The sequence below is a fragment of the Xenopus laevis genome, chromosome 1L (genome assembly GCF_017654675.1).
Source record: "Xenopus laevis strain J_2021 chromosome 1L, Xenopus_laevis_v10.1, whole genome shotgun sequence".
In the NCBI taxonomy this organism is placed as follows: Eukaryota; Metazoa; Chordata; class Amphibia; order Anura; family Pipidae; genus Xenopus; species Xenopus laevis.
In genome coordinates this window covers 175,912,775-175,940,202 of record NC_054371.1, presented here as the reverse complement: position 1 = coordinate 175,940,202, position 27,428 = coordinate 175,912,775, and the positions used below count along the sequence as shown (strand labels likewise).

Here is a 27,428-nt window from a genome sequence, read left to right as displayed (position 1 = left end):
GAAAAAACGCTGCAGGGCTTCGGTTTTTATAGGGAAGGGGAGTGGTCCAGGGGAGAGCTTCCTGATTGGCTGGCATGTACCTGCTGGTCTGGGGTGAGAGGGCAAAAAAAAGCGCCAACAATGGCGAACCCAAAATGGCGAACGTCGCGCGACGTTCGCGAACTTCCGGCGAGCGCGAACACCCGATGTTCGCGCGAACAAGTTCGCCGGCGAACAGTTCGCGACATCTCTAATGGGTGCTGCCTTCGCACCGACATATGCAAACTTGTTCATGGGTTGGTGGGAGGCAAACTGTGTATTCGATGATCAAATGGCCCCATATATCCAACATATAACACACTGGTTCCGCTACATAGATGATTTGGTATTTCTGTGGACGGGTGACACAACAACCCTAACTGAATTTTTGAATCTCCTTAACTGTAATAATTTGAATATCAGACTTACCCATACAATTAGTGACAGAAGTTTGGATTTTCTGGACATAACATTGAATATCCATGAAGATGGAACTATCAATACAGATCTATTCCGCAAAGCTACTGCGACTAATTCAATTCTACACTTTGATAGCCATCACCCAATTTCCACTAAAAGGGGTATTCCTGTTGGTGAGTTCTTAGACGTAACTGCTCAGATATATCAAACTTTAAACTAAGGGCATCTGAATTGACTAAGCGCTTAAAAGAAAGGGGTTATTCCTCATCAGTCATCAGAAGGGCATACTCTAGAGCAGGGATCCCCAACCTTTTGAACCCGTGAGCAACATTCAGAAGTAAAAGGAGTTGGGGAGCAACACTAGCATGAAAAATGTTCTTGGGGTGCCAAATAAGTGGTGTGATTGGCCATTTAGTAGCCCCTATGTGGATTGTCACCCTACATTGAGACTCTGTTTGGCAGTACATCTGGTTTTTATACAACCAAAACTTGCCTCCAAGCTAGGAACTCAATAATTAGTACCTGCTTTGAGGCCACTGGGAGCAACATCCAAGGGGCTGGAGAGCAACATGTTGCTCACGAGCTACTGGTTGGGGATCACTGCTCTAGAGCCATAAAAACTCCCAGAAATTCTCTACTTGAGAGTCGTAAAAGATCAACAACTAATGTGGACCAGCCTGTCCGTTTTATCAGTACTTACTGTAAACAATGGTCCACCATTGATAATATATTACAGAAACATTGGCACATCCTACAGAATATTAGAATATGGTGACTGATAGGTTTGGCAAGATATCGAGGATCACACAGACATTTACCTGTACTACGGAGAATGTTATCTACATGTTAATCTGCCCATGTAACAAGATCTATATCGGCAAAACCAATAGGCCTTTCAAAAAACACATTTTGGAACATGTGGCTAGCATTGAAAATGCACCAGATTGGCTAAAGTGTCATAGGAAATTGCCACCGGTTAGCCGCCACTTCCTGGAATGCCATAATAACTCCAGTAAAAATCTTAGAGTTATGGGTCTCCAGAGAGTTTCTCTTGGGATTAGAGGAGGCGATATTGAGACGGCACTATTATCTAAGGAAAGCGAATGGATTTTTAGAATGAATGCATTGGGTCCAATGGGGCTCAATGAAAGCATCACGATGAATATTTTCATCTGATTTGCTATTTCCCTAGGGAAAAGAGAATTATATACAACCAATTCCTTAGTGTAATAATCCTACCCTATTTGCGATGGGGTGATATAAAGTATCAACTATTCCTTTGTGTCAATCAGCCCTATCTGATATGGCTACAATGTTGCAGTACTTACTATGACTGCTGGCATTAGCTATTCAAAGTATCTGAAGGGATACCTAGTTTCTGGTCTAATCTATAACTTTGTTTCGAACTGCTTATTTTCCAATATCTTTTTAGGATTACATCTACACATACGTCTATATAAGGTTCACCAGACAAGCGGCTAACTTGTTAAAGATTAGACACTATTTAATTTTATTTTTGAATAAGGGGGGTTCCATATGTCTTATATATCACTCAGCATTATCAATCTTGGTTAAACTAATCACCGCACCTATCCTTGATTGTATGGTGCAAGGAACTGTGACAATTTGATCAAGCATTATAACTACTAAGCGGCGCTGATGACATGCTAATTTTGACAGCCGCACCAAGTAAGGAGATGTGGTAACGCGATCGCTCACTTAATATGAGAAGGGTATTACAGGTAGTTTTGGATAACTGCAGAATCTATTGCTGAGTATGTACTGAATTTCTGACACTTTGGACCCGCCCCTTTCTGACGTGTCATCACGTCATTGGCCGGTTTGAATACTAACGGCTGTTTGTGTGTCTATTTAGAGGGGTGAACCGGCAGCAGCGAGATGCCTTTGACAAAGCCTGTGATATGCAGGTGAAACGCGCGTCAGGCGCATTTTAGAATTGTTAGGCAGGGGGGCTGAATCTACAAAGAATCTTTGGGCTACCGCTTCACAGCAGAAACTGGTGGGAAGCTCTGTGGGTGAAGGGGTGGGTTCTCGACTGTGATTTTGTGGCTGGGATAGAATCTTAACCTCCATTTAAATCTAAAACTAATTGAATACGGCTACTTTGGTTGTTTATCTTTGGGCTACCGCTTCACAGCAGAAACGGGTGGGAAGCTCTGTGGGTGAAGGGATGGGTTCTCGACGGTGATTTTGTGGCTGGGATAGAATCTTTACCTCCATTTAAATCTAAAACTAATTGAATAAGGCTACTTTGGTTGCTTACTTTGGAAAAGGGGAGGGGGCGCTTGAGGGTGAAGGGGTGGTGCACCAGACCTGATTGCGCTTTGTGTTAATCCCTATCTCAGTCTATGGCTTATTAACTGAACTCTGCTGCCTACCAGCACTCGCATGCCAGGGTTGGCAGTTTATGTATTTCATTTACCTGATTTAATTCAGGGTTAATCGACATACAGCCATAATACACTGGCTTCTCTCTCTTTGGCTATGGGAGGGTGTGCTTGAGGGTGAAGGGGTGGTGGATATTTTAAGGCCTAAAAGCCATCATACAAGGTTTACCCCGACTTATGGCTGTTAAATGATTGTATGTGACTTACCAGTATTTACATTTGTAGGCTCGTGGGTTACTCTTTGACATCCCAAACACCCACTGTATGCTGTGTACTTTTTTGCCCATATGAATTCGGGTTCTTTGCCTCCCTGTCCCTAACCTTATTTTAAACGCTCCTCTGGACTTACGGTTTTAATTTATTTATTAAAAGTTAAGTTTTATTGTTCCTTGAGTCCTCGGATTTAAAGATGGGGTGGTGCAACTTTAAGGGTTAATCTTTTTCTCTTTTGTGCGACTCAATTATTAGGAAAGTGGATAGGGTAATTTGTCGTCCAGATCGCTACAACCGAACAGTTTGCTGTCTACCTGGTGCCAGGGTTCGGCATGTGGTTGATCGGATAGACAAATTATTGGGTGGGGCTGGGCATGACCCAGCTGTCTTAGTGCATATCGGTACTAATGACAAAATAAATGGTAGATGGAAGACCTTAAAGAATGATTTCAGGGATCTAAGCTCTAAGATCAAGGAAAGGTCTTCCAATGTCATCTTTTCTGAAATTTTGCCTGTGCCACGTGCAAGTTTAGGAAAACAGCGGGAGTTTAGGTAGCTAAATGCGTGGCTCAAGTCTTGGTGCAGGAAGGAAGGGTTTGGGTTCCTAGAGCACTGGGCTGATTTTTCATTGGGGTACAACCTATACAGTCGTGATGGTTTGCACCTCAATGGAAGGGGGTCCGCGGTGCTAGGGGAAAGAATGGCTAAGAGGTTGGAGGAGTGTTTAAACTAGGCAAGGGGGGGGTGGGTGAGATAAAGAATTATGGGGAAGCTAGGGTAGACGGGGCAGTGGGGTAAGTAAGGGGTCATGGGGGAGGAGTGAGGGGGGCATACAGTTTACCAGCTAAGGAGGTCCCTCTGTTACAAGGAAAACAGAATAATACTAACTTAACATATAATTCTTCACTAAGTAATGCAAATTTCAAAAGGAAAAGTAGTAACCTCCGCTGTATGCTGGCAAATGCACGGAGTTTGTCAGGTAAAATGGGAGACCTGAAATTAATTGCATGCTCTTAAAATTATGATATAATTGGTATCACTGAGACCTGGTGGGATGAAACGTGACTGGATTGTGAATTTAAATGGTTACACCCTTTTTAGGAGGGACAGAGGGATTAAAAAGGGTGGAGGAGTGTGTTTGTATGTAAAGCCTGAATTAAAGCCATGCGCTAAAGAAATAACAATAGCTGGCACTGGTGAGGGTGTAGAATCACTCTGGGTAGAGATTTTGACTGGGCAAAAGGTAACAAAAAGAATTATCATTGGTGTATGCTATAAACCACCTCGTATAAGTGTCGAGTATGAAGCCCAGCTACTCTTGCAGATACAAGCTGCTTCACAGCTGGGTCAAGTTGTTGCTATGGGTGACTTCAATTATCCAGACATTGACTGGGGTAATGGGGTTGCTAAGACAGAAAAAGCTAGTAGGTTTGTAAATATGCTGAATGACAACTTTTTATTCTAGCTCGTTCAAGAACCTACTAGGAATAACTCTTTTGGACTTTGTAATAACTAACAATACTGAACTCATCTCTAACATTTGTGTGGGTGAGCATTTAGGGAATAGTGATCATAACATGGTCTCCTTTGAGATTCTGTTGCAGAAGCAATTCTATAAGGGAGTAACTAAAACACTAAATTTCAGACGTGCAAACTTTGACAGTATATGGGCATAAGTGGGAAATGCTTTTCACAGGGTTAAACACAGAACAAAAATGGGAAGTCTTTAAAATGCTGCTTAATAAATATACTTGTCAGTATATTCCACTTGTAAGCAAGGAACGTCGTTGCAAAGCAAAACCTTTTTGGTTCAATAGAAGCATTGGTGTTGAGGTGGGTAAGAAAAGACGTGCTTTTAAGGCTTTCAAGTTAGCTGGTACAGCCGCAACATTTATAAGGTACAAGGAGGCCAATAAATCATGCAATAAGCTATAAGGCAAGATAAAATTGCTATAGAAAAGGATATTGCAGCAAGCAGTAAAAAAATCCAAAATTATTTTTTAAATATGTTAATAGTAAACAAATGAAGCAGGAAGGGGTGGGACCCTTACTATCAGAGGGGGGTCAGCTGGTTGATGAAAACAAAATAAAAGCGCAGATTCTGAACTCATATTTTTCATCTGTCTACACAAATGAGGAATCAGTAAGTGAAGGTTTCCTTCTTAACAGTCCCAATTCTAGTAATACAACTAATGATGCATGGTTCACACATGAAGAAATTCAAAAGAGACTTGAACATGTTAAGATTAACAAAGGTCCAGGGCCAGATGGTATTCATCCCAGGGTAATTAGCGAGCTTAGCTCTGTGATTGCCAAACCTCTTTACTTAATTTTTCAGGATTCATTGAGATCTGGCATAGTGCAGAGAGACTGGCGAATTGCTAATGTGGTGCCTCTATTCAAAAAAGGATCCCGTTCTCAGCCTCAAAACTATAGGCCAGTTAGTCTGACGTCAGTGGTAGGAAAGCTTTTCGAAGGGTTAATAAAGGATAAGATACTGGACTTCATAGCAAATCATAATACTATGAGTTTGTGCCAGCATGGTTTTATGCGTAATAGATCTTGCCAGACTAACTTAATTTCTTTTTATGAGAATGTAAGTAGAGACCTCGATTCTGGGATGGCAGTGGATGTGATTTACTTAGACTTTGCTAAAGCATTTGATACAGTGCCACACAATAGGGATGTCGCGGACTGTTCGCCGGCGAACTTGTTCGCGCGAACATCGACCGTTCGCGTCCGCCGAATGTTCGCGAACGTAACGCAACGTTCGCCAATTTGGGTTCGCCTTAGCTGGCGCTTTTTTTTGCCATTTCTCCCCCAGACCAGCAGATACATGGCAGCCAATCAGGAAGCTCTCCCTCCTAGACCACCCCCACACCCCCTGGACCACTCCCCTTCCATATATAAACTGAAGCCCTGCAGCGTTTTTTCATTCTGCCTGTGTGTGCTTGGAAGAGCTAGTGTAGGGAGAGAGCTGTTACTGATTTGAGGGACAGTTGATAGTAACTTTGCTGGCTAGTAATCTACTTGATACTGCTCTGTATTGTAGGGACAGAACTCTGCAGGGATTTGAGGGACATTTTAGGTTAGGTAGCTTTGCTGGCTAGTAATCTACCTTCTACTGCAGTGCTCTGTATGTAGCTGCTGTGGGCAGCTGTCTGTCCTGCTGCTGATCTCTCATCTGCATCTGTTCTTCAAACCACTGCCACCTAGCTGTGTGAGCTTTTTCACATTCTGTCTAAATATCATTAATAATACCGTCTCCAGAAACACCACCTGAGTGACGTAGTGTGATTTCTGCCCTTTACAGCACAAAACGCAGCGCTGTGTCAACAATGGATTTTTTAGAAACATATTTGCCCTTGATCCCCCTCTGGCATGCCACTGTCCAGGTCGTTGCACCCTTTAAACAACTTTAAAATCATTTTTCTGGCCAGAAATGTCTTTTCTAGCTTTTAAAATTCGCCATCCCATTGAAGTCTATGGGGTTCGCAACGTTCGCGAACCGTTCGCATTTTTGTCCGGACGTTCGCGAACATGTCCGCGAACATTTTTTCCGACGTTCGCTACATCCCTACCACACAAAAGGTTACTGGTTAAATTAAGGAATGTTGGCCTGGAACATAGTATTTGTATCTGGATAGAGAACTGGCTAAAAGATAGACTACAAAGAGTGGTGGTAAATGGAACATTTTCTAATTGGACCAGTGTTGTTAGTGGAGTACTGCAGGGCTCTGTACTAGGTCCCTTGCTTTTTAACTTGTTTATTAATGACCTGGAGGTGGGCATTGAAAGTACTGTTTCTATTTTTGCAGATGATACTAAATTGTGCAGAACTATAGGTTCCATGCAGGATGCTGCCACTTTGCAGAGTGATTTGTCTAAACTGGAAAACTGGGCAGCAAACTGGAAAATGAGGTTCAATGTTGATAAATGCAAGGTTATGCACTTTGGCAAAAATAATATAAATGCAAGTTATACACTAAATGGCAGTGTGTTGGGAGTTTCCTTAAATGAGAAGGATCTAGGGGTCTTTGTAGATAACACGTTGTCTAATTCTGGGCAGTGTCATTCTGTGGCTACTAAAGCAAATAAAGTTCTATCTTGCATAAAAAAGGGCATTAACTCAAGGGATGAAAACATAGTTATGCCTCTTTATAGGTCCCTGGTAAGGCCTCATCTGGAGTATGCAGTGCAGTTTTGGACTCCAGTCCTTAAGAGGGATACAAATGTGCTGGAGAGAGTGCAGAGACGTGCAACTAAATTGGTTAGAGGGACGGAAGACTTAAATTATGAGGGTAGACTGTCAAGGTTGGGGTTGTTTTCTCTGGAAAAAAGGCGCTTGCGAGGGGACATGATTACACTTTACAAGTACATTAGAAAACATTATAGACAAATGGCAGGGGACCTTTTTACCCATAAAGTGGATCACCGTACCAGAGGCCACCCCTTTAGACTAGAAGAAAAGAACTTTCATTTGAAGCAACGTAGGGGGTTCTTCACAGTCAGGACAGCGAGGTTGTGGAATGCACTGCCGGGTGATGTTGTGATGGCTGATTCAGTTAATGCCTTTAAGAATGGCTTGGATGATTTTTTGGACAGACATAATATCAAAGGCTATTGTGATACTAAGCTCTATAGTTAGTATAGGTGTGGATATATAGAATTTATGTGAAAGTAGGGAGGGGTGTATGTATGGATGCTGGGTTTTCATTTGGAGGGGTTGAACTTGATGGACTTTGTCTTTTTTCAACCCAATTTAACTATGTAACTATGTATTTATCAATGGTGAAAGTCTGAATTCACAATTTCATCCCATGCATAAAAAGTTCCAAGTTCCAACCCTGTGGTTTCTGGTTTCAATATTTTTCTGGTTCCAATTCAGAATTTTTAATAAATGTACCTCTAAAAATACCATAGGAATGAATAGAGAATGGCAGAATTTTACTTTAGTGAGCTCTAAATTCACAATTTGATAAATCCGCTCCATTGAGCGTTAGTCCTCTCTTGTCCTTTACGCTTTACTAACCTGTTGCCTGTTATTGCTGTTGCCCAGGGCCGCCATCAGGGGGGGAGAGTTGTAGGGGGCCCGAGGGTAAGGGGGGCCCGGCCACGCCATACTTACTTAATTAGCTGCTGACTCAGAAGGCATGGACGTTTAAGGGGCCCTGGCCACTGATTTTCTTATAATGTGGGGGGCCCTGGCCACCAAATTTTTTTTCTCATGCGGGGTCCTAGCCACCAATATTTTTAAATGGGGGGGCCCTGGCCAAAAATGTTTTTTTTATGGGGGGGCCCTGACCACCAATATCTTTTTATTAACATGTGGGAACCCTAGCCACCAATATTTTCTTTGTTTTTTTACTGTGTGGTGGGGGTGGACCTGTGGGGTGGGGAGGGTGGACCTGTAGGTGGGGCTTGCGGTCGGCGCAGCCCAGGGGGCCCAGGAAATTTTCTCGTATGGGGCCCTGCGATTTCTGATGGCAGTCCTGCTGTTGCCCATACAGGGACATCCCTGAATTTTGCTTGTGACTTAAAGGGATACTGTCTAGAGAAAATGCATCAGTTACTAGTGCTGGTTCAACAGACTTCTGCACTCAAATCCATTTTTCAAAAGAGCAAACAGATATATTTATAGTTAATTTTGAAATCTGACATGGCACTAGACATGTTGTCAGTTTCCCAGGTGCCCCCAGTCATGTGACTTGTGACTTGTGCTCTGATACACTTCAGTCACTTTTTACTGTTACTTGTGCTGCAAGTTGGAGTGATATCAGCCCCCCCCCCCCCAGCAGCCTTCCCCAATGGAACAATGGGACCTTAACATGATAACAGCTCCCTGACACAGGATAAAAGCTCCCTGGTAGATATAAGAACAGCACTTCCTGTGACTCATTCATTTACATTGAGCTGGATAAACAAGAGCCTGTCTGAAAGCAGTTACATGAAGTTCATGAAGTGCTGGCACTTTCTGAAAGTGCATGACCAGGCAAAAGATATCTGCCTGCACACCAATATTAAAACTGAGGCTGGCCATACACGGACCGATAGAAGCTTCCAACAGACCGAGTCCTCAGCTTATCGGCCTGTGTGTAGGCGAAATTGCCAAACAAGCGGATCTCTGCATGTATGGCCAGCTTAACAAAATACACTTGGTTCAGGAATTAAATTTTATTTTGTAGAGTGAATTATTAAACAGTGTAATTTAGAAATAAAAACCACACCATAAAAAGCATGACAGAATCCCTTTAACTCTGATTTGGATTTACAGAATATGATATGTTATAAATGTGGATTATTGGATTATTTGGTTATTAATAGCGAAGAGCAAAATATATGAAAGTTGGTATGATCTTCCTGAAAAGGTTGCAACCCTAGCTTTGATATGATTTAATACCAGAATGGTAACAAAATTGCTTCCAAGTTATGTTACAGCGTAGGTGTCTGTGCTGGAACAGTAGTAGGGTTCATGTGATATGTAACTCCACATTTTATGGTTGTTTCATATTTACTTTAAATAGGAACCCCACATTGTTTTAAGCACCTGCATATAACTGGATGGTTGTCTTTGGAGAACAGAGAAAAGAAAATGATACAAAAAAAGAGAATGCTTAAATCAGCAAAGGGCCCACGCTGTGCAAAACATATGTGTTCCAATGATAACTTTAAAGAGGGGAGTTGCCAGCACGAAAGCTTCCATTGGATAAGAAAGTGGGATGTGTCAGGAAAAGTGAGGGTTTGTGACAGAGCAAACCAATGATCCAGAAATCTATCCTTAATAAACAAACAACTAATTTCCCACCCGAGATCATTTAGAACACTTGTCTGTTAGAAACATTTTTAGATACAAATAGAAAGTTATTAGGAAATAGGTTGATGGTATGACTGTTTTGTCAAACTGTGCAGCACGAATACTCAAATGCTTTAAATATCATATGGTACCAGTTTAAATGATTGCTGTAACAGTAAGGTTAGCCACGGAGTTCAAAACACATTAATAAGCCCTGCTGCAGGCTTTCATGTCCAGGAATGCATTTCCTGTGTCAGGAATAGTTACCCTTTCCATATTATCTGTACAAATCTGTACTTCATTATGGTATAGCTCTGGTCCATAAAACATATATACAACTGGGGAGAGTGGAAAGGCAAAAGAGGCCGCTTGATAAAGAACTATGGAACCTTTGTAGTGTAAAGGAATTGTAAGGTGGCTGCAGCAGCAGTTCCCTTCTGTCAACAGGAACAGGTACCAGATATTAATATGCTGGTTAAAGCATTAGGGTTAAGGCTCTTTAATTCCCCTGCCTGAAAAAAAACATATAGACCCAAATAAGTGCCAGTTGCTTAACTGGCAAAAATGATAATCAATGTTTGTTCATCAGTTCCAAAGAGTGACATTATATTGGACACATATTCCCTTCTGTCATTACTGCAGTATTAACCGTTACTTGTACAACAATAGAAGTTAATGACATCTAGGGGCAGATTTATCAAAATATGAGTGTTTGAAAAAAGAAACGCGGACAAGGGGAAAAAAAAAGCAGACAAAACTTGTGCAACTTTTTTCTCGAATGCTATCTTATTTAAGAAAAACCATGACATAATATTACCCCACGTTTTCTTTGCAGAAAAAAGTTGCACATCAGTGAGAATCTCATTGTCCCATTCATTTTCAATGAGGCTGAAAATCTAGAATGTTTTAATGAACTGGGTAAATAAATAAATAAAATTGTCACAGAACATTCCCATTGACTAATATACAACCTTGCCAGCTTTTACTTGCCGAGTTTTTTCTGGTAACTTTTTTTTTTTTTTTTTATTCTTTAATAAATTGAGACTACTCGAGGTTATAAAGAGTCATTATCCATAAAACCCCAGGTCCGGAGCATTCTGGGTCCCATACCTATATATCTTCTATCAATGCACTTTCTGTCTACAAGGGGATCCATAATCCTTAGAAGTATTGGCTGTTCTAACACCTGTGTTAATATCTACCCATACAAATGACAGCACCGTCTTTGATATATGACAATTCACTATTTTTTTGGCCCTATACACCACACTGAGCACACACTTTACAAAAGTTCTACAAAAACAAAAAACATTTTTGCACAAACAGAGGGTTGGTCTTTATTTATGGACCCAAGCCTCTGGATAGTCTGTAAATTGTCTTTAGAGGTTCTGATGTTATATGTTATAGTAAGGCAATAACTTGCTTTCCTTTGCCATCTGATGACACTACAGGAGAGACCACATTAATAAAAGCTTCATATACAACATTGTTACAGAACATTATTAAGTTTGTGTAATATTGCAATCTTTACAATCTCTTAGTAAGACTCTGCATATGCCTAAACATATGTTTTTGACAACATTTTACTCTATTATTTATACTTCATTTTCTTATGAGCCTTCTGTACACCTGCTGTAACCTTTGGTACTTTTAGTGTGTTTTACAGTTCAATAAAACAGCAAAAGAGCTCGAATTAGATTATTGTATCTGAAATCCAAATATATATTGTATTTATTATTTCCACATGGTGCAGATAGTAATCCAGTATATCCAGTATATGACTCTTTATTCCAAAATATAAAGTTTCATCATGGTTAGAGACGCTATTTGTGGAAAGTGGGAATATCACAAGTCACAGGTTAACCTTATTTCACTGTTTAGAACCTTGTTTGATGGAAGAGTAGATCTTAAGTCATGGCTGAAGCAAGAGCAATGTAGCTTATTAAAAATGTTTATTTAAACCAACTCCTCGTCTTGTTCTTTGATTTTTTTTCCCAAAAATAGGCAGCAACCAGAAGGTGGTCTGATGTAACTGTTTGTGAGCATTGTTCTAGAGATCTACTGGTCACCTACTGAATATCTATAGGGAGATTATGACCTATCCTTTGGGAACCACTGAGCTAAGGAATTCATCCATTCATCAAAATACCATATCAATTATACTTGCTATGGTTCTGATGGCTTGGCTTTCAATGCAATGAGTCAATGCAAAAGCATTACAAGACCTTCTGCAGACTGTCACAAATCTCATATACTAGCAAGGTTACACAGGATCTGGTTATTATTTTTTACCGGAGTGCACTAAATGATACAAATATAAAGACACTGCCTATGGGGTTTTTAGGTTAGGCTGGCCAAGCACAGACTCTCTGTTTAATAAGAGCCATCACTGGAGATAGATCTTTCTTTCTTTTTTGTTGAATGAAACATCAGATGCACAAAACCAATAGTAAGAAACACTTGTTGATGATAGTGTGTGCCATGGGTGTAATGTTTCAAGGCAGCATTTCCACATCTTCCCACAGGAATGCTGAAAAAAAAGATACTGCTGGGGAATATCTAAAGGTGGCCCACATTGTTGGGTGGGTTTCAAGTGGGCAGCATTTAGGTGAAAATAGGTTGTGGTAGAGAAACACGTCAATCTGGGAATATGTCTACCAGAGCATTTTGCTCTGCTTTACCCCATTCACATATCTTTGAGCATTTTTCTACTTTTAATTGTAAGACAGTGGTGTGGCCTTCCTGCTTTATCAGCCAATATTGCAATATAATTGCCATATCCTTAGGACCATAGGAGAGGAGAAGGAAGGGGAGGGACAGAGGGCTTAAGACAGGAGTAGGCGAAAGCTGCATACAGGAGCGAATCCAAACTAGGGGTAGGCAGAAGAATCTTGAACAGGCACCTGCCAGCACCCCCACATTGTTGCGCCCTAGGCAGTTGACTCTTCTGTCTACCCCTAGTTCTGGCCCTACCTCCTACTATTTTTTTTAAAAAAACAAAAACCTACTTTTACCCCCAACCGGAGTGGGGCTCTATTAGCCCGCACCTTTGGTTGGGGATAATATTTTTGCCAAACAGGTGCCCTTTAAGCAATCTGATTGTTAGGGTCCAAACCACCCTGGCCAGTACAAATTATGGTTGATCCCAATGCTATTAATAGGGAAAAATTATAAATATATAGGAAGGCCGGTATTTTTTTACTGAAAAGGTGGCAAACCTACTAGCAACCATGATTTGAAAACAAATAGGAGAGGCCTAAATAAAAAGATGAGTAAGAAAAAGTAGCAATAACAATACATTTGTAGCCTTACAGAGAATCTGTTTTTAGATTTAGTCAGTGACCCCCATTTGAAAACTGGAAAGAGTCAACAAAAGGTAAATAATTAAAAAAACATAAAAAAAAAAAATATTAAAGAGCCACTGAGAAGTTGCTTAGAACTGGCCATCCTAAAACATACTAAAATACCCTGGATGGAGATGAAGCTTTATTTTTAATTTTTCTACCAATAAATTTATCTTTTAACTGAGCATCTTTGGTCTTGTGGATCCGTTTGAGTGCCGGTCAGCCCTGCTTCTTTATCTTCAGGTGACTGTGGTCCCAGTGGCTAATGTCTGTTTGAAACCATCACTGACACTAGGAGCTGTGAAAACTGGTAAATGTTTGTTTTCTAATAATTTATTATTAGAGAGCTTTCTTGCAATACCCCAATAGATGTACAGTATAGTCTGCAATCTCTGTATACTGGGGGTTTTCAGTGCATATTGAAATAAAGCTTAAAGGAGTAGGCGAAAGCTGCATACAGAAGCGATAACTTCACCTTTGAGATAACTTTTAGTATGATGTAGACAGTGATATTCTGAGACAATCTGCAATTTGTTTTCATTTTTTATTATTTAAGGATTTTGAGTTATTTAGCTTTTTATTCAGCAGCTCTACAGTCTGCAATTTCAGCAATCTTGTTTCTAGGGGGCACATTACCCTAGCAACCATGCAATGATTTAAATAAGAGATTGTGATATGAATAGGAGAGGAGCTGAATAGAAAGATGAGGAATACCAAGTAACGATACAATTGTAGCCTTACAGAGCATTGGGTTTTCTTTTTTACAAGGGAGTCAGTGATGCCCATTTGAAAGCTGCAAAGAGTCATTAGAAAAAAGCAAATAACTATAAAACGATAAAAAATAAATAATGAAAACCAATTGAAAAATTGCTTAGAATTTGCCATTCTATAACTTACTAAAAGTTACCTGAAAGGTGAACCACCCCTTTAATTATTCAACACGATTGATTACATATTACGATGTCCTAAATACGGAACAAACGAAGCGATCGACTCAGCGCCTCTAATATAAACACTACTCAGAAATTGGTTGAATCCAGAACTCAATAACTGCTTCCCGCAGAAAATCTACTTCGCGTTTTGTAAGACTTATTCCTCGTGGGTTCCCGTAGATCTAGTTCTGCGTGACTGCCGGACTGGTAGTTGTGGTGCGTGTCAGCAGTTTGGCAGCGTGATGTCGGGAGCTGAGGAGCTTTGTGAATCAGACGTTACCGTGCGCGACGTGCAGCTTTTGATCAGCAAGAAGGATGAGATGGAAGCCGAGATAAAGGCTTTATATGACCTTCTGCAAGATGTATGTCGCTTCTTTAGTCCTAGAAATAGCTGTGTGATGTACATTATTCAGCTACTACTACTCTTCTCCATAACAATACTGAGACAGGGAGTTACACATTATTATTAGTCATTTACATATATAATAACATATAATACACAAAAGCCATGAATATCCTGTAAATTATATCCTTATAAACGGTGAGTTCTGATGTCATCAGTTATAAACGGTGAGTTCTGATGTCATTTCTGTCACATGACTCATTGAAACTTGTGTATTATAATAAATAAAGTACCCCCAGTTGTAAAATATGAGGATATTAGAAGTTACCTCGGAGTTCCATGACCTGTATAAAAACACTCGGCCTTCGGCCTCGTGTTTTTATATGGTCATGAAACTCCTTGGTAACTTATAATATCCCTATATTTTACAAAAGGGGGTACTTTATTCAATATATAATATCGATTACAATATTCATTAACCAACCCAGGGGTATATCCATAGTGCTTGTTCTCAGTTTGTGTATTTTTCTGTGTGTATGTATATATGTATAACTTTAATTGTAAACACTAAAATACGCAGCACTGTACAATAGAAAAGCACACACAGGGGGGACAAGCACAATAATAAATAAGTAATAAGCACAGTAATCAATTTGTTTTAAAAAATACAGCGTTTAAGTGCAATGTGCTAAAAGGTAGTAAGAACAAGGTCTGCTCTGTAGAGCTTACAATCTTAGAGCGTGGATAACATACAGGCTCAAATTGAAGGGAAAAGTGTAGAGAGGATTCAGCGTTGGCCCTTACCTGTTGGGTAAAAATGTTATCCCCAACCAAAGGTGCGGCTAATAGAGCCCGCATTCTGTTTGGGGATAACAGTAGTTTTTTTTTTTTTTAAAAAAAAAGCCCACTGCCAGCGCTTGCATGTGCATAATGAAATTGTACCCCAAATTGCACGTTGTGCGCATGCGTGTGACGTCACCAGTGTCGGACTGGCCCCAGGAAAAGTCCCGGTGGGCCCAGGTGTCAGTGGACCCTCATGCTGCTAAACTTTTGGCCTATTTCATGGCCATTCCCTATTTCTATGAGAACAAAGAGGCTAAATAGATGGAATAATAGATTATAGTGTAAAGAAAAGAGACTAGGAGAATAGAGGTTGAGTGAGGAGAGAGAGAAAATAGTACTGTGGGTGGGCCCCTGGTCTACGGTTTTTTGGTGGGCCCCTGTCCCAGTCTGACACTGGACGTCACATGTGCATTATGTGCATGCGAGTGACAAAACATGCCTGCTCGAACCAGGAACTCCCTCCCGGTGTGGGTAATGTAGCGCTGGTGGGGGGGGGGCTTTTTTTTTAAAAAAAAAAAAAATCTACTGTTTTCCCCAACAGGAATGCAGGCTCTATTAGCCCGCACCTTTGGTTGGGGATATCACTTTTACCCAACAGGTGCCCTTTAAGTTCCAGGACTGGACCAGATAAGCTATGTTCTAGTGCTCCAAACAGGATCAGATTGGAGGGGCCCGGGGCCCAATCAGGGGTGCACCGCCAATGAGGTGATTTGAGAAACTTGCCACAGGCCGCAATGCCAGAGAGGATTCCAGGGGCAGCAAAAAGCTGCTCCGGGTACCTTTAAGAGCCGAATTTCCAGTTTTTAAACCGGAAATTCGGCTTTACTATTGCGAGAGAGCGCAATTGCGCTCTCCACATTAGTGTTCCTGCCTCCCCTCCCAACAGGCCGAACCCCCGAATCCTTTGCAAAAGATTCGGCTGAATACCGAACCGAAAAGTTTCCCACTCCTAATTTGCATATGCAAATTAGGGGTGGGAAGGGGGAAACTTTTTTTACTTCATTGTTTTGTGACAAAAAGTTGCGCAATTTCCCTCCCCGACCCTAATTTGCATATGCAAATTGGGATTTGGTTTGGCCTAGTAGAAGGATTCTGTCGAATCCTGCTGAAAAAGGCAGAATCCTGGCCGAATCCCGAACCAAATCCTGGATTCGTTGCATCCCTACGTTAAATTAACATTTAGTATGAGGTGATGTTCTGAGACACTTTGCAACTGATTTTTAATTTTTATTCGTTTTTTTATACCGTTATTTAGCTTTTTATGTAGTAGCTCTCCAGTTTGCTCTTTCAGCAATCTGGTTGCTAGGGTCCAAATTGCCCTAGCAACTTGCATTGATTTGAATTAGAGACTGGAATATTAAATTAGGAGAGGACATGAATAAAAAATGAGTAACAAAAAGCAGCAATAACAATAAATGTGTAGTCTTACAGTACATTTATTTTTAGATGGTGTCAGTGACCCCCATTTGATAGCTGGAAGGAGTCACAAGAAGGCGGCAAATAATTCAAAAACTATAAAAAAGAAAAAATGAAGGCCAATTGAAAAGTTGTTTAGAATTAGCCATTCTATAACATACTAAAAAAGGTGAACCACCCCTTTAAAGGAACAGCAACATTAAAAAATGAAAGTGTTTTAAAGTAATAAAAATATAAAGCAGTGTTGTCCTGCACTGGTAAAACTGCTTCAGAAACACTACTATTGTTTATATAAATAAGCTGCTGTGTAGCCATAGGGCAGCCATTCAAAGGAGAAAAGGCGCAGGTTACACAGCAAATAGCAGATAAGGTCTGTAGTACATAATGGTGTTATCTATTATCCACTATTTAACCATATAGCCTTTTTTTAATTTCCTCCATTGCTACACAGCAGCTTCTTTATATGAACTATAGTAGTGTTTCTGAACCAAACAGACCAGTTTTACCAGTGCAGGGCAATAGTACTTTAAACCACTTTCATTTTTTGGTGTTACTGTTCCTTTAACAGGCAGCCATGATAGGGTTTCTCTTGTTTTTGTGAGTGGGGCAGAATCTAGTTTCACAGTTTTGTAGCAACTATTTCAGTGCCTGCTAGTTTGCAGTTTTTCATAGCATTCAGTAGTGAAAATCTACCAGGACCACTGCCTCTGACATTATAATTAACCAACATCTTTTCTTTTTCTAGCAGAAAGGAATCGGTATGGATGGACCACTGGTTGACAGAGAAGGCTACCCTAGAGCAGATGTAGATATTTACCAAGTTCGCACTGCAAGACATAATATCATCTGTAAGATCTTCAGTATTAGAGTTATACTAGTCACACCAAAGCAATGTGACATATTTACATGAGTAGCAAATGCAGTTATAAATCCATACTGTGTGGTAAAATGGTGAGAAATCTGTCTAATCTTATATACCCTAACCATCACATTAATGTGTTAATGGGTTAAGTTTATATGAAACAAACTCTTTGCTAACAATACACTGCCTACAGGTTTGCAGAATGATCACAAAGCCATCATGAAAAAAATAGAGCAATCTCTACACATACTACATGCAGGAGAGAAAGAAAAACGTGAAGTCGAGGCCCAGGCTGAAGCACTACAAAGTCACCAAGCACTGCCTGCTGCTTTTGCTAAAGTAGACGTTGTCACTCCAGGCTCTCCTGCCAGCATGTCAGTAAGTAGTTGTTATGCTGTACTGATGAGGAAAATAGTATTCTTGTGTAATGACTACATTTTATAGGTGTCATATAATGAGGTGTGTATACATATAAATAAACAAAAATTCAGTTTACTTTCATAACACCGGGCTCCAAGGGCCTAGTTGCTTTCTAATATTGGTCTTTTCAGGGGCAATTCTAGCCCCTGCACCTCCCTGAGACGGCCTTCCTGATGCCATTCCCCACACTTAAATTTCAGTTAGGTGGGGGGATGGGACTGCATCGCTGCAAATTGGGACTTCGGCTCTTCACTAGTTACGATTTTTAAAACTATACGTTTGACTCTTACAGTTACCAGGAGCAACTTTGTTTGCTACACCTGGTAACCTGAAAGGGCATGTCTGCCTGAGGCAAGATTCTTAACTTGCCTCATGGCAGCAGCACCCTGGCTCTTTCTCCAAATTCAATTGTATAGTTACAACTTTGTGCACGTTCACAATATCCACAAACCAAAGTATACTCTGTAGGGTATTTTGAACCTGCATCAAGTTTAAACTATACCAAGGGCAGCAAAGTTGCTCGTGGTAACAGTAAGAGCCAAAAAGTATGGTTTTTAATATCTTAATTCACTTGTATAGTTTCAGCTTGGTGAAAATTCACAATATCCACAAACCAGAGTATACTCTGTAGGATATTGCGTTACTATTCCAAGTTTACATAACAACCCTGTATAGGAATTGCTCAAATCTGTTTCCCACTAATAACAGTTACTAGTCACCCTCCCCTACAAGCCAAGTCTCTCCGTAATCTGCCTTAAACACCATGTGTTATGGCGCTATCTGATGTACATTTCTCTGGTCAGAAACTAGTTACATCATACACTATATAGTGAGAAGCTTTTGGACAAACTCCATAGCTTAAAGCAGTGCTGTCCAACTTCTGTGGTACCGAGGCCCGGAACTTTTCTGGCCTACGTGGTGGAGGGCCTGACAATGGAAGCCAGTGGTAAGTACTCTCTGTTTTTAAATCACACCCGCTGTAAACAACACCCATGTTACCACAATAACTTTTACGCCCATGTCCACATTAATGATGGTAGCACACCAAAAACCCAAATAGATGGTGCGTACTGCAGGGATATCACTTATATGAAACAATTTTATTATGTCATATTAAGATATACCTTTAAATCCATATGCCTGATCCTCCCCAGTGGATAACACAGCACACCCCTTAGCACATGATTAAACACCTTGGGGACCACTAACAAGTATTTCCAAATGCTAACAAACCCACACCAGGTTCACTGCCCACAGCAGAGCATGGCACACACAGGGAGCATAGGGCAGGCAGAGTATGGCACACACAAGGAGCATAGGGCAGACAGAGTATAACACACCCAGGGAGCATGTGGCAGGCAGAGCATGGCACACACAGGGAGCATAGGGCAGGCAGAGTATGACACACACAGGGAGCATAGGGCAGGCAGAGTATGACACACACAGGGAGCATAGGGCAGGCAGAGCATGGCACACACAAGAAGCATAGTACAGGCAGAGTATGGCACATACAGAGAGCAGGAGACAGGGAAACCTATCAGGACCAGGACCCACAATGTGGGCACTTTCAGTCTGCATCTGAGGGCTGAACAGTACAGGGCTTTAGGGTTATGAACAATAGAAGTGTGAACAATGCAGGGGGGGTTACAGGTGTGAACAATACATCGTTTGAATTTTAGATTTACACAATGCAGGGGTCAGTTAATCTCACTACTAATACCTTTTAAAGCTTATATAAAGGTAAGCACTTACCACAGGCTGCCAGTACAGCACTGGCCTAATGTATCGTGACAACCCTACTAAAATTACTCAGTGTGACATTTCAATTTTTCTCTGGATGCAATGTCAGTAATATTTATCTGCAGAGTGAACTTTTTTATGGCAAGCAGCCACACACAAGCAAAAGATCTGTGTGTACATTGCCTGGAGTCATATAAAGGGGTACCACCACTGGAAAAGTGGAAATTATTCTTTGGAGTTATGAAATGTGCTTCACCATGTGGCAGTCAGACAAGTCTGGTTTTGGTTGTCCTAGTATAATGCTAACTGTCTGAATTGTTAATGCTGACTGTAATATATATATATATATATATATATATATATATATATATATATATATATATATATGCGCCTTGGATGGGGACGAAACGTTAGACTTGAGCCAATTTATTAATAAAAATATTTCCTACAATTTGAAGACCTGAGAGTGCTGATCCTTTTTTGCATTTGTTGGAGATTAAATGATGATCGTGCACCCAGGCATACTAACACTCTATATGGAGAGTGCCGGCTTCTTGTGGATTGTATCTATATATATATATATATATATATATATAATATATATATATATATATATATATATATATATATATATATATATATATATATATATATATATATATATATATATATATATATATATATATATATATATATATATATATATATATATATATATATATATATATATATATATATATATATATATATATATATATATATATATATTTTTTTTTTTTTTTTTTTTGCCCAGATATTGATCAGGCAGGCTGCCACAATACATAGGCCTGTATGCAGGAGCTTAGTCCTTATAGTCATTGAGAGAGTTTAGACATGCAGAACACCTACTGTAATTGGACAGTGTATGTAGTATATGAGCAAGGATGGACAATCCCTTTGAATAAATGTGCTTGTTCTAAACTGTCACAAAAAAAGGAAAGTAAATTAAGTACAGAGTGTGTGAAACAGGGTAAATACCAATAACATGAATTATGTGCAAAACCCCAGTATTTTCAAATTACTGTGGCTAAACACAAAATGCTTTATTCTTGACAGCACGTTTGTTGTGCTTTATTAAACTTAATAAAGGGCTAAGAACCGGCCACAGATTCTAGAAAGTTGCCTGTCATCTGGTTTTTATCAAGAGTGCAATTCCAGCTCCAATAACATCTGTTAAAAAGAAAACAGACCTAGTTAGAAGAGTGCTGAGTCATACCTCCCACCCTCAAATATTTCACTTTTTTACACTGCCCAGCCTGGAGCCAGCTTTAAAGGGGTTGTGCGCCTTTGAGTTATCTTTTAGTATGATGTAGAGAATGATATTCAGAGACAAGTTGCATCTGTTTTTTTTATATGTAGCTTTTGAGTTATTAAGCTTTTTATTCAGCAGCTCTACGGTTTGCTGTGTCACACATCCGGTTGCTAGGCTCCAAACTACCCTACAACTATGCATTGATTTGAATATGAATAGGAAAGGGCATGAATAGAAAGTTGAGTAATAAAAAGTAGCGATAACAATACATTTGTAGCTTTACAGAGCATTTTTTTTAGATGGGATCAGTGACCCCCATTTGAAAGCTGGAAAGAGTCAGAAAAAGAAGGAAAATAATTCAAAAACTATAAAAATAAATAAATATTGAAGACCAATTGAAAAGTTGATTAGAATTGGCCATTCTATAACATACTAAAAGTTAACTTAAAGGTGAACCACCCCTTTAAGCTTTGTTAACATGATAAAGGATTTCCCTTCACTGTTTTCTATATTTTATTAACTTCTTGTTCACTAATAGACCAAATACTTTCTCCTGAAATAAAAGCAACCGAGCCACATATGTAATATCACAAAGTACGCATACTAACACCATAACAGTGCAAATGATTGTAAGGTTAGTAGCTGAAATTTGGCTTGTTTGTAGCTAGTCTCTCACAAACCAACTTTGCTGGATCTTCACAATGGCGACCAAGAGCTGTGATCTGACTAACTAGTTTATATATGAACAATTAAGAGTTCAGAAGTTTTCTATACTGTTTGCAAGTATCTTCTGGACCTTTAGCTGTTGAGGTGCTGCTCCCAGCTGCACCTCAATAGTCCTACAGTCATTGCCAGTCTGGGGGTGCTGCAAGTTGCGCTTTAACAAATGCAGGTTGGACAACACTGAAATTACTTCTACAGCTGTAGGCATCGCTGTGCTCTCATTACATCTACCTTTGGTACTACTGCACTGTTTGATTTTTGGGGCCTTGCTATGTTCATGGCCCAGGGCAGTCACCCCTGCTTACACCCCACTTAATGATACCTCTCCTTATCTCTGCCCTTATGGAGATAAAACCCCCCTACAGGAGGGGTGTGAGGATGTCACTATATAGCATCTACAATTATGAATCGCTCTGTTCTATTACCTCTACAGTCCCATAGGACCCATGGCAATAAAACCAAATTACAGTTCAAACTGTTATTAAAATGAGTGCTTTATAGGGGTTTATACCTATAGTAACCCCCCCTTTTTTTTTAATAAAGGGGCTGCAAGTTGGAGATGAGATCATTGCATTTGGGACAGTAAACACAAGAAATTTTCAGTCTCTCCAGAATATTGCTGAAGTAGTGCAACACAGTGAGGGGGTGAGTATGACGTATGTAAGAGAATATTCATATAATGAATACATTTGAAATTCAATTTCATAGTAACCACAACACACCTGTAGCTCCTAAAGGAAACACTTTATTTTGGCCTGGTGGTGCCCTGTGCAGCCCAATCAGTGCAGACCCACAAGGGATAGTCCTACTGTGCAGGTGCTGACACGGACATTCAGATACCCCCCCCCCCATCCATATATCTGCAATTATCACAAATTTTATTTTACTGTGTACACACCTGTGGGCCAAAAAGCTTGGAAGGATTCCTTGAGTGCCTGCATGTTAAATATGGCCCTGACTGGCAAAGTATGTTAGTTGGGCATTGGAACATCTGATGTGCATTGGCATAGGACATTGTTTCACAAAATGCTATGTATTATAGTTAAATCCCTGTTTTTCTTTCATTCTCAGAAGCCATTAAGCGTGTCAGTTGTTCGAAATGAGAAATTGGTTTCTCTTGCGCTCACCCCTTTGCGATGGAGTGGAAAGGGACTTTTGGGGTTAGTTTTCACTATGCACATTATTATTAAATTGACATGTTACTTTAACAAATATTTATTACTATAAATTAAAGGGACAATACACTGTTTATGGATTTGCTTAGTCATAGGGTAAACCAAACAAACTAGCAGGGTATTTTTAAGGGTCAGCTTAGTGACCTTTTCCCAGTGGATGCTTTAACACTGCAGGCAGCATTCTCTTAGCAACGTTATCATCAGTCAATTGGAACATTTGCTGGGTACAATATTTTAATTGATAATAAAGGCATCTCGAAAAGTTGTAGAATAGGCCACACTGAATGTTATGTAAATGGCCCGTAACCCATTAACTTTTTATATTGACATAACTTACTAATTTTTGGTTTCTTCTTGGCAGATGCAATATAATTCCACTAAAAAGATGATTCTAATTCCAGAAAACTGTTTTCACATGAAATGGACTTTGAGCAAAAAAGATTTGCTTGTTTACAGCCAAATTGCTTGATATAATCTCAAGTCATACAGAAAACATCATTCCAGAACAACTATCTTCAACAGCATAATGCTGGCTGTAATGTTTCTTCCTTTTTTTCAGATTTTTTGGAGTAAAATAAAATATAATTTATAAATCTTCTTTTTGTTAACAGAATCATAATCTCATAGAGCCTAATTTTATGCCAGATAAAGAAAATTATATTGTTGTGTCTGACACCTTGCTGAGGATGTACAAAGGAAAGCGACAGGTGAAAAACTGAGATTCCTGTAGTGATGTATTTGGAGCTCCTTGTCAACGCTCTTTGGAGCCTAAGGTTGCAGGCACCCAAGCCAAGCATCCACTTCATCCTGTCTCTCACACATCTCCCTCCCCCCCCCCATTAGAGACCGGGCAGCACATGTGCAAGATGTGCAAACTGAATCACCAGGAATTAAAGTGCCAGAAACTAGGGAAAGGCAGGCAGAAGAGGTGACAAGTGCCCCCCACAAGTGTCCCCACTATTGCACCCTAGGCACATGCAGGGTCGGACTGGGGGGCCGGGGCCCACCGGGACTACTGTCCATGGCCCCTTCCGACCCGCCCCCCAACCCCTACTGCGACGCGCTGAGCGCGCGCACACAAAGGCGCCGCTTGGCGCACCAGCGTGAAGGCGCCTGGCGCTGCGCTGATCGGCGCTGCGGGAGGGAAACTTTTTTAAAGATATCTGGAGAGGTGTCTGGCCCGGCGGGGGCCCATTAAGGGTCGGGGCCCACCGGGTATTTTCCCGGTGTCCCGCCGGGCCAGTCCGACACTGGGCACATGACATGCCTCTTCTGCCTACCCCTAGTTCCAGCCCTGTCCATGGCCTCTAAATGTGCTCATACACTGATGTGATCTGTCCGATAAGATTGATGAACAGGAGGTATTTACACTGGAGAAACTGGACAAAGGCCCAGAAAAAAATACTACTCACCACTGATTTACTATAAACAGTAAAAAAAAAGTAGGATACAAACTTATGAAAACATTTATTATCTGGAGACAGGAGCTAATATAGACCATGGATTTATGGCTAAATACCTACATTTAAAAACAGCATCTGTTTTATTTTTATAAAGAGAAAAGAGGTTCCATCTTAATATTCGTAAAGGGTTTTAAAACTGTGACATAGAATTCTCTCCCTGAATCGGTTGTACTGGCAGATACATTACCTAGCATTAAGAAAGGGGGTTGACTGGCTTTTTAGCAAGTAGGAAAATACATGAGTATTGAAAATACCTCTTACTACAAAGTAGATCCAGGGACTGGTCCAATTTCCAGGAAGGCAAGGAAGGAATTTTACCCCCTCTGAGGCAAATTAGAGGGGCTTTAGATAAGGGGTCCCCAACCTTTTTCACCCATGAGCCACATTCAGATGTAAAAAAGTTGGAGTGCGACATAAGCATACAAAAAGTTCATGTGGATGAAAAAATGGGTTGGGATTGGCTATTGGTTGCCCTTTACGTAGTCTGGCAACCTACAGGAGGCTCTGTTTGGCAGTAGAAATGGTTTTTATAAACTAAACTAAAATTTGCCTTCAAGCAGGAATTCAAAAAAAATCACCTGCTTTGGGGCCACTGGGAGCAACATCCAACAAGTTAGTGAGCAATATGATGCTCCTGAACCACTGGTTGGGGATCACTGCTTTAGATGGATTTTTCTGTCTGCTGGATCAACTAGCAGTTAGACATAAAAGATAGAACTCGATGGATAAGTGTCACTCTGACAAATTACCACAGTAGATGTAATCTATCAGAGCCAACATAGCTTCTTTATAATCAACTTTGCAAAAGGAACTGAAATGTTCTGACAGCTTATTTGTGTTTGGCAAAAACGAGAAAGTACTTGAGGAATGGAGTCTTAAAATACACATAATTTGTAATGTTTCCACTTGTAGTGCTTGGCTTTAAAAAGTGCCAAATGGACCTGCTGTGTTCTCTCTGTACTTCTTAACCTGCAACAAAATAAATAAACAAAATGTAAAAAAAAAAAAATCTCACATCTGTGAGGTCCTGGAACAAGCAGAAACTGCTGTGACTTCTCCAACCAGCAGAATCCACTCAACAATGAGGGCTTTTAAAGCCATTTTTGTGTTTTTAAAAATGCATGCTATACAATTTAAATGCAATTATTAAGGGGGTTATTTATCAAAGGTCAAATGTTAAGTTTTTTTTATATGTCTAATGAACTCTAAAAACCCTCTGAAAAAAACTTGAACATCATGAAGGCTATTAACATCTTCAAATGGTTCAAGGGACCTCTGCCATTGACTCCTACATGAACTAGACAGGTTTTAGATGTTGTATTTTCAGATTCAAGATATTTTGGGTCAGGGTCTAATAAAGCTGACAACAATTTAGTTGGTTTTTTTTACCCGAAAATGTGAGTTTTGACCAAAAAAAATCAACTCGAAAACTCAAATTTTCATAGAAAACACAACTTGAACATTAATAAATCTGCCCCTAAGTGTGTTGCTAAAAAAAAAAAACAATTAAGTTTCTTTTTGTAAGTTCAACTTGCATATCTCTATTGTATTGTATTATGAACTTCCATGGATTGAAAGAAAAGTGCAATGGGTCTTGCCATAAATACAGCGCTGATTCTGGGGCTGCTGCCGCCCCCTTCCTCTCCCGCTCTGCGCTTAAAAATTAGCGTCTAAGGGGGCAGTATCGCTAGTGCAGTAAGCGCAATGACGCTCTCTGCACTAGCAGAGCTGAATTTCCGGGTTAAACCCCGGAAGATCGGCTCTTAAAGTTACAAGAGGCGGCTTTTTGCTGCCCTTTGTAACTGGCTGCTCGCTGCCATATGAGGCAAGGGTCTCACCTTGCCTCATGGCAGAAGCGGCCCTGCATAAATAGACTAAAAACTTTTGTATTGGAAAGGAAGCATGATATCTAGGCAGCTTTTAAGTAGGAAACTCCTCCTACCCAATTTCTTGGCTTTTTTGGCTAAGATCAAGTGTTGTATCCATTGTCTTGTTTCCAGGTCTGGATTGAGAATCAAAATAGGCCCTGACTTTTCAAGAAAACAGAGGCCCAAACACCAGCCCAATAAATAGTGACTGTCTATGGCATCTTACAGCAACCCCTCTGGAATTTCCCAGAACCCACAGAACCCACAGTCCGGGCCTACTTGTTTTTATATAAAATAAAGTATATTTTTTTCAATTTAAAAAAAATCTGTTAAGGGAGGGACCTGATCTTCCCCTCTTTACGGAGCAGAGAGGCCCTTGGTCTGGCCAAAAGGCCTTTAGCTATAGAGCCGCAGTATTTAGCCCTAAGGTATGCTCCCCTTGGGCAGGTCCGGACTGGGAGTCAAAATAGGCCCTGGCATTCCAAGTACACAGAGGCCCAAATAGTCCTCCACCACCCCACTGAATAGTGATTGTGTATGAGACCTTACAGTAGCCCCTCTGGCATTTGCCAGAACCCACAGATTGCCAGTCCGGGCCTGCCCTTGGGTGCCTGATAATCATCATTATGCCTGATCACTATGACACTGCCACTAGTACTTTACACCAACACTTTTATCTGCAAATGTTTTTTTGTACTTTATCTAAGAATTCAGTGCAATATGGCTCCTTGAGTCTTTATAAGAATCTAGGGAGAGATGTGTGGCCATTACGCTCCTTCTCCAGGGCACTACCAGAGAGCATTTCATTTTAAGGCTTCTTCAGAGGTCACATGTTACCCTTTCCCCTTATAGGCTTTTGCTGGAGGAGATAAGGCAAAATGCTCCCCCTAGCCTTGCGGCTAAGGACTTATGAAGACAGTTGCCTCCTGTGGGGATTTCAGCTGGGGAGGTCGGGGATAAAGGGACTCATCCAAGTTTTCTGACGAAGGTGAGCCAAAGACTCACTCCTAGGTGAATCTATTTTGTGCCCATATGCACTTTGTGTGTGAATTTGCAGTGGGTGATTGAAGAAATGCTTTGAGCTTTAATAAAAACAAATCTTCACTTATCCAGTTCCTGGACTGGCCTTACTGGATCAGGCTAGTGGAGTGGACAG

The 27,428-nt window shown here is 40.4% G+C and overlaps 1 protein-coding gene across 2 annotated transcripts; it reads left to right on the top strand.

The window, feature by feature from the left end:
- The first annotated feature begins 14,197 nt into the window (after window positions 1–14,197).
- psmd9.L (proteasome 26S subunit, non-ATPase 9 L homeolog) lies at window positions 14,198–23,538 on the top strand. Of its 2 annotated transcripts, none has more exons than XM_018245764.1 (6): window positions 14,198–14,490; window positions 17,479–17,578; window positions 17,786–17,970; window positions 22,310–22,411; window positions 22,838–22,926; window positions 23,303–23,538. In XM_018245764.1, the coding sequence occupies exons 1-6, from the start codon at window positions 14,371–14,373 to the stop codon at window positions 23,328–23,330; spliced, it is 624 nt and encodes a 207-aa protein (XP_018101253.1). In that variant the 5' UTR covers window positions 14,198–14,370; the 3' UTR covers window positions 23,331–23,538.
- The last annotated feature ends 3,890 nt before the right edge of the window (window positions 23,539–27,428 follow it).